This window comes from Oncorhynchus keta, unplaced genomic scaffold (assembly GCF_023373465.1).
Source record: "Oncorhynchus keta strain PuntledgeMale-10-30-2019 unplaced genomic scaffold, Oket_V2 Un_scaffold_1494_pilon_pilon, whole genome shotgun sequence".
NCBI lineage: Eukaryota > Metazoa > Chordata > Actinopteri > Salmoniformes > Salmonidae > Oncorhynchus > Oncorhynchus keta.
Window position 1 is genome coordinate 37,180 of NW_026290796.1, and position 7,178 is coordinate 44,357.

General features: G+C 49.2%; 1 protein-coding gene across 1 annotated transcript; it reads right to left on the bottom strand.

The window, feature by feature from the left end:
- Window positions 1-273: 273 nt before the first annotated feature.
- Window positions 274-3,053, bottom strand: LOC127927521 (proteoglycan 4-like). Its single transcript, XM_052513992.1, has 9 exons — window positions 2,611-3,053; window positions 2,262-2,357; window positions 2,022-2,165; window positions 1,411-1,602; window positions 981-1,172; window positions 838-933; window positions 695-790; window positions 504-551; window positions 274-318 (listed from the first exon to the last, which is right to left on the bottom strand). The coding sequence occupies exons 1-9, from the start codon at window positions 3,040-3,042 to the stop codon at window positions 274-276; spliced, it is 1,341 nt and encodes a 446-aa protein (XP_052369952.1). The 5' UTR covers window positions 3,043-3,053.
- Between the last annotated feature and the right edge of the window lie 4,125 nt (window positions 3,054-7,178).

A 7,178-nucleotide genomic window follows, 5' to 3' on the forward strand; every position in this document is an offset into this window, starting at 1 on the left:
TGGGAACCCGAAAATTATAATATGGTCCTAAATGCACTTTTCGGTCATTCTCATATTAATGCCCACTATAGGAGCATCCTACTACGGCCCTGTATCCATGGGGACCTCCCTGAGTGATTTATGGACACTTTGTGAGATTTCGGTGGATGCGGATTAGGATCCTTCTCTGCCTCTGTGCAACTGGTAACCCAAAATAATTCCCTCATTGAAAGTAGTCACCTCCTAAGGTGTTTGATGGTAGGTAACCTAAAAAAAAAATGATCAGAAATTGCACTAAGTCCATCTCTGGGCCTGGTGATTGGGGAAATGGGCAAAAACCTAAAAATACAAATATGAATTGCTGGTAAACGGTGGGAGTACCCAGGTTATATGCCTCTATCTGGGCATCAGAGGTCACAAATGTTTAGGCCTCAAGACCTTATTTGACCTAACCGGTTGACATGCCTTTTTCTGGGAATGAGAGGACACAGAGAGGCATAAAAGGGTTGTTTTCCTCTAGTCACCTGGTGAGGTGTTCTGGGGTCTGGAGGGCTGTTTTCCTCTCTAGTCATCTGGTGAGGTGTTCTGGGGTCTGGAGGGCTGTTTTCCTCTCTAGTCATCTGGTGAGGCGTTCTGGGGTCTGGAGGGCTGTTTTCCTCTCTAGTCACCTGGTGAGGTGTTCTGGGGTCTGGAGGCTGTTTTCCTCTCTAGTCACCTGGTGAGGTGTTCTGGGGTCTGGAGGGCTGTTTTCCTCTCTAGTCACCTGGTGAGGTGTTCTGGGGTCTGGAGGGCTGTTTTCCTCTCTAGTCATCTGGTGAGGTGTTCTGGGGTCTGAGGGATGTTTTCCTCTCTAGTCACCTGGTGAGGTGTTCTGGGGTCTGGAGGGCTGTTTTCCTCTCTAGTCACCTGGTGAGGTGTTCTGGGGTCTGGAGGGCTGTTTTCCTCTCTAGTCACCTGGTGAGGTGTTCTGGGGTCTGGAGGGCTGTTTTCTCTCTAGTCACCTGGTGAGGTGTTCTGGGGTCTGGAGGGCTGTTTTCCTCTCTAGTCACCTGGTGAGGTGTTCTGGGGTCTGGAGGGCTGTTTTCCTCTCTAGTCATCTGGTGAGGTGTTCTGGGGTCTGGAGGGCTGTTTTCCTCTCTAGTCACCTGGTGAGGTGTTCTGGGGTCTGGAGGGCTGTTTTCCTCTCTAGTCACCTGGTGAGGTGTTCTGGGGGTCTGGAGGGCTGTTTTCCTCTCTAGTCACCTGGTGAGGTGTTCTGGGGTCTGGAGGGCTGTTTTCCTCTAGTCATCTGGTGAGGTGTTCTGGGGTCTGGAGGGCTGTTTTCCTCTCTAGTCACCTGGTGAGGCATTCTGGGGTCTGGAGGGCTGTTTTCCTCTCTAGTCACCTGGTGAGGTGTTCTGGGGTCTGGAGGGCTGTTTTCCCTCTAGTCACCTGGTGAGGTGTTCTGGGGTCTGGAGGGCTGTTTTCCTCTCTAGTCACCTGGTGAGGTGTTCTGGGGTCTGGAGGGCTGTTTTCCTCTCTAGTCACCTGGTGAGGTGTTCTGGGGTCTGGAGGGCTGTTTTCCTCTCTAGTCACCTGGTGAGGTGTTCTGGGGTCTGGAGGGCTGTTTTCCTCTCTAGTCACCTGGTGAGGTGTTCTGGGGTCTGGAGGGCTGTTTTCCTCTAGTCACCTGGTGAGGTGTTCTGGGGTCTGGAGGGCTGTTTTCCTCTCTAGTCACCTGGTGAGGTGTTCTGGGGTCTGGAGGGATGTTTTCCTCTAGTCATCTGGTGAGGTGTTCTGGGGTCTGGAGGGGCTGTTTTCCTCTCTAGTCACCTGGTGAGGTGTTCTGGGGTCTGGAGGGCTGTTTTCCTCTAGTCACCTGGTGAGGTGTTCTGGGGTCTGGAGGGCTGTTTTCCTCTCTAGTCACCTGGTGAGGTGTTCTGGGGTCTGGAGGGATGTTTTCTAGTCATCTGGTGAGGTGTTCTGGGGTCTGGAGGGCTGTTTTCCTCTAGTCACCTGGTGAGGTGTTCTGGGGTCTGGAGGGCTGTTTTCCCTCTAGTCACCTGGTGAGGTGTTCTGGGGTCTGGAGGGCTGTTTTCCTCTCTAGTCACCTGGTGAGGTGTTCTGGGGTCTGGAGGGCTGTTTTCCTCTCTAGTCACCTGGTGAGGTGTTCTGGGGTCTGGAGGGCTGTTTTCCTCTCTAGTCACCTGGTGAGGTGTTCTGGGGTCTGGAGGGATGTTTTCCTCTCTCTAGTCATCTGGTGAGGTGTTCTGGGGTCTGGAGGGCTGTTTTCCTCTAGTCACCTGGTGAGGTGTTCTGGGGTCTGGAGGGCTGTTTTCCTCTCTAGTCACCTGGTGAGGTGTTCTGGGGTCTGGAGGGATGTTTTCCTCTCTAGTCACCTGGTGAGGTGTTCTGGGGTCTGGAGGGATGTTTTCCCTCTAGTCATCTGGTGAGGTGTTCTGGGGTCTGGAGGGCTGTTTTCCTCTCTAGTCACCTGGTGAGGTGTTCTGGGGTCTGGAGGGATGTTTTCCTCTCTAGTCATCTGGTGAGGTGTTCTGGGGTCTGGGGGATGTTTTCCTCTCTAGTCACCTGGGGTCTGAGGCTGTTCTGGGGTCTGGAGGGCTGTTTTCCTCTGTTTTCCTCTCTAGTCACCTGGTGAGGTGTTCTGGGGTCTGGAGGGCTGTTTTCCTCTCTAGTCACCTGGTGAGGTGTTCTGGGGTCTGGAGGGATGTTTTCCTCTCTAGTCATCTGGTGAGGTGTTCTGGGGTCTGGAGGGCTGTTTTCCTCTCTAGTCACCTGGTGAGGCGTTCTGGGGTCTGGAGGGCTGTTTTCCTCTCTAGTCACCTGGTGAGGTGTTCTGGGGTCTGGAGGGCTGTTTTCCTCTCTAGTCATCTGGTGAGGTGTTCTGGGGTCTGGAGGGCTGTTTTCCTCTCTAGTCACCTGGTGAGGTGTTCTGGGGTCTGGAGGGATGTTTTCCTCTCTAGTCACCTGGTGAGGTGTTCTGGGGTCTGGAGGGCTGTTTTCCTCTCTAGTCACCTGGTGAGGTGTTCTGGGGTCTGGAGGGCTGTTTTCCTCTCTAGTCATCTGGTGAGGCGTTCTGGGGTCTGGAGGGCTGTTTTAATTGCCTCTAACTGTCACTCACACTAACCGGTAGTTGTCTTCCAGGCCCAACACCTACCACTCCAGTCTGCAGGTGAGCTGGGACCTCAACACAGGAGTGTGTCACACCGTCGGGGTCGGTGACCTCACTGAGGTCAAGGGTCAGACCAGGTGAGACGATCTCTCCCTCTCTTCATATCTCTCCTCATTTCTTTCTCTCTTCATATCTCTCCCTCTTCTCTCCCGTCCTGTAGTGGCAGTGTATGGAGTTCGTACAGGAAGTCTTAATCTCTCCTCTTCTCTCCCATCCTGTAGTGGCAGTGTATGGAGTTCGTACAGAGAAGTCTTCATATCTCCTCTTCGTCCTCACTTCATATCTCCCCTTCTCCCGTCCTGAGTGGCAGTGTATGGAGCCCTGCACAGGAAGTCTTCATATCTCCTCTTCTCTCCCATCCTGTAGTGGCAGTGTATGGAGTTCGTACAGGAAGTCTTGTGTGAACACAGTGATGAACAGAGCAACATCAACCGCATGACCAATGAGGCCCTGCACAAAGGTACACCACATACACCACTGGACAAAACACAACCGCATCAGGCCCTGCACACCACATACCCCTACCATACCCATATCCCATACCCCCCTACCAGATGCTTTCGGAAGTGGTGTTGGAGGACCAATAGAGCCTCTCTTTCCTCTGGTTTAAAAACGATATCCAAATTCCCCAGGGCAGTGATTGGGGACATTGCCCTGTGTAGGATGCCGTCTTTCCGATGGGACATATGTGGTCACTAAAGATCCCATGGCACTTATCGTAAGAGTAGGGGTGTTAACCCCGGTGTCCTGTCTAAAATCCCAATCTGGCCCTCATACCATCACAGTCACCTAATCATCCCCAGTTTACAGTTGGCTAATTCAGGTCGTTGCCTCCCCCCTCCTCTATTCCCCTGTAACTATTCCCCAGGTCGTTGCCTCCTCTCCCCTGTAACTATTCCCCAGGTCGTTGCCTCCTCTCCCCTGTAACTATTCCCCAGGTCGTTGCCTCCTCTCTATTCCCCTGTAACTATTCCCCAGGTCGTTGCCTCCTCTCCCCTGTAACTATTCCCCAGGTCGCCTCCTTCCTGTAAATGAGAATGTTTCTCAGTCAACTGAACTGGTAAAATAAGGGTTAAATGAAACACTCTTTATGTAAATTAATTATTCAAATGTGTCTTTATGTAAATTAATTATTCAAATGTGTTTATTTTTCTGTTTGTCCCCCTCTCTTCTGTCTAGGTTCCTCTCTGCAGGTGTTGGCTGACAGCACCGGAGTACCTGGATCATACTATGAGGGACAACAGAGGGGTGTCCTGACACCAGAGGCTGGGACTGTCACACACACCCATCCACACATACAGCAAGCCTGTTTAGCTGCTACAGTAACAGCCTAGGATCCCTCTAGCTGCTATTCCCAGTAACCACCCTATTCCCTCCTATTCCCTATTCTCAAATTCCACCCTATTCCCTCCTATTCCCCCTATTCCTCCTATTCCACCCTATTCCCTCCTATTCCACCCTATTCCACCCTATTCCCCCTATTCCACATGTGGTGCACTACGTTTCCATTATGCCTGTGGTGAGAAGTGGTGCTCTATATAGGACTCCACTCTGGACCTGGAAACCAGTTCCACTGTTCCCCCCCTGATTTAGACCTGGGACAATCACTGGGACTGATTTAGACCTGGGACACCAGGTGGGTGTGCAATTAATGATCAGGTAGACCAGAAAGCAGGCTCCGGACCTAGGGTCAGAGTTGAAAACCCCTGATTTAGGGAATAGGGTGCCATGTTGTCATGACTCAGTTACGACATGTCGCCAACGTGAATCTGTGTGTGATGTTGTAGGATGGAAGAAACGAGGCATTGTGTTCTGTTTTTGTTTGACGATATAATGTAACATAATATGCACCCATGGATCCAGAGCTGGATTGAACAAAGATGATTTTACTGTGGGTTTTAGTTTGTTTGTTTGATGTAATTTTCCGTTTTATGACTGTGTGTGAGAGATGTTGTGTGGTCCTCATGCCTCTGATTCTGCTGCTGTTCTCGCAACCTAAAGGCCACTCCAGCTTTGTCCAGTTCGATCTGGTTTGATCCAGGTCTGTCTGACTGCAATAGGGCCTACACATGAACCGGAACCAATCCTGTTATTTGTCGCTCTGGAGGGACTGACGTTCCCCTAGGTACAGATCTAGGATCAGCTTCCCCTCCCCCAATCCTAACCTTAACCATTAGTGGGGGAAATGTTAAACTGACCGCAGATCAGTGTCTAGGGCAACTTCACCATCATGTCTCTCATTTTACCATCGACAGATTTCTTCTTGGTTGAGTCCAAAATGGCTCCTATGTAGTGCACTACGTTTTGTCCAGAGCCTCATAAGCTCTCATAGGGCTTTGGTCAAAAGTAGTGCACTACATAGGGAATAGGATTTCAGTTCAGATTATCCCCTTTATAAATGTATTTGTATGTGATGGAGTTAACTTTCCCAGATTTACTGCCTAGTCCTTCATCCCAGAAATCTTTTTTTAGGAAAGTTACAACCCTAGATGGAGCAGAGGCTTATGGGAAATGGAGTTTAAGCAAGCCTGTCATTATCTGGCTGTATTTTAAGATTGGAAGGAGAGAGCATGGTTCACTTGATTATTTTTTGATAAAAATAAATTGAAAGATTCACCTTGCGTGTGGCTGTTTCCTGTGTGTGTGAAGGAGAAACACAAAGTTACGTTTTTAAGAGACTGAAGAGGGGAAACACTGGTAAAGTATTTAATGGCTGAAGATGGGCTGGTATCACATCTTTATATGGCAACGACTGATAAACTACAAACTCTAGTCACAGAGATTCAATACAAAGGTCTACAAAACATATACTAGGTATCTTGTGATTGTACAATAGTAATATAGTAGCTAAATACTCTGGATAGTACATCAATATGCTGCACATACTGTTGAAATAAGGCCATAATGGTTGAATAAATATGATAGTCACTAAAGTAACATTTCAAATACACATTCACTGATCTGTTCTGACTTTTTGCTGATTCTACGAGCTGGCAGTTACGGTTGCCATGGATACAACGTTGCGTGTGACTTCTGACCTTGTTGTCCAATCACAGATTAGAGATGTTTCTGAAGGTCTGTATCCTGCTGGTGGGATATGACTTTACTGTTGTGTGTGGAAGCATGACGATGGAGGAACAAATGAATGGGATAGAAACAGGATGCATTATGGCTGCCCCTCTCTTATGACACTACATAATACCAAAGAGTGAGGAACAAATGTCACAGGTTTAGAAATTTTATTAATCAGATCTAATTTAAAACACAGGTTGTCTTTGAAATGGCACCCTAGTCCCTATGTATTACACTACTTTAGACCAGAACCCTAGTCCCTTAGTACACTACTTTAGACCATGGTCAATATGGCTCAGGTCCAAAAAAGTGCACTATACAGGAGCCATTTGGGATTCAACCACCAGCGTTGTCTCGCTCTACAAGGCACAGGTCATCTCTTAGTTGGCCAAATAATAAAAATACACTAAAACATACTTTTCTGAATGCTGCCCTGTATGGAACTACACCCCCATCCTCTACACCACATCAGAACTGATCTGCTGCCCTGTATGGAACTACACACATCAGAACTCTGATGATACCTGAATGCTGCCCTGTATGGAACTACACCCCCATCCTCTACACCACATCAGAACTCTGATGAGCCGTCCTGAATGCTGCCCTGTATGGAACTACACCCCCATCCTCTACACCACATCAGAACTCTGATGAGCCGTCCTGAATGCTGCCCTGTATGGAACTACACCCCCCCATCCTCTACACCACATCAGAACTCTGATGAGCCGTCCTGAATGCTGCCCTGTATGGAACTACACCCCCATCCTCTACACCACATCAGAACTCTGATGAGCCGTCCTGAATGCTGCCCTGTATGGAACTACACCCCCCATCCTCTACACCACATCAGAACTCTGATGAGCCGTCCTGAATGCTGCCCTGTATGGAACTACACCCCCATCCTCTACACCACATCAGAACTCTTTGATGAGCCGTCCTGAATGCTGCCCTGTAT

What these genes read in the sequence shown, in the direction of transcription:
- LOC127927521 (XM_052513992.1), bottom strand. Translation starts at nt 3,042, where the DNA reads ATGACTAGAGAGGAAAACAGCCCTCCAGACCCCAGAACACCTCACCAG. An exon ending in ACCCCAGAACACCTCACCAG is followed by an intron (nt 2,166 to 2,261) that starts GTGACTAGAGGA and finishes ACACCTCACCAG; the next exon opens with GTGACTAGAGAGGAAAACAG. An exon ending in ACCCCAGAACACCTCACCAG is followed by an intron (nt 1,603 to 2,021) that starts GTGACTAGAGGG and finishes ACACCTCACCAG; the next exon opens with GTGACTAGAGAGGAAAACAG.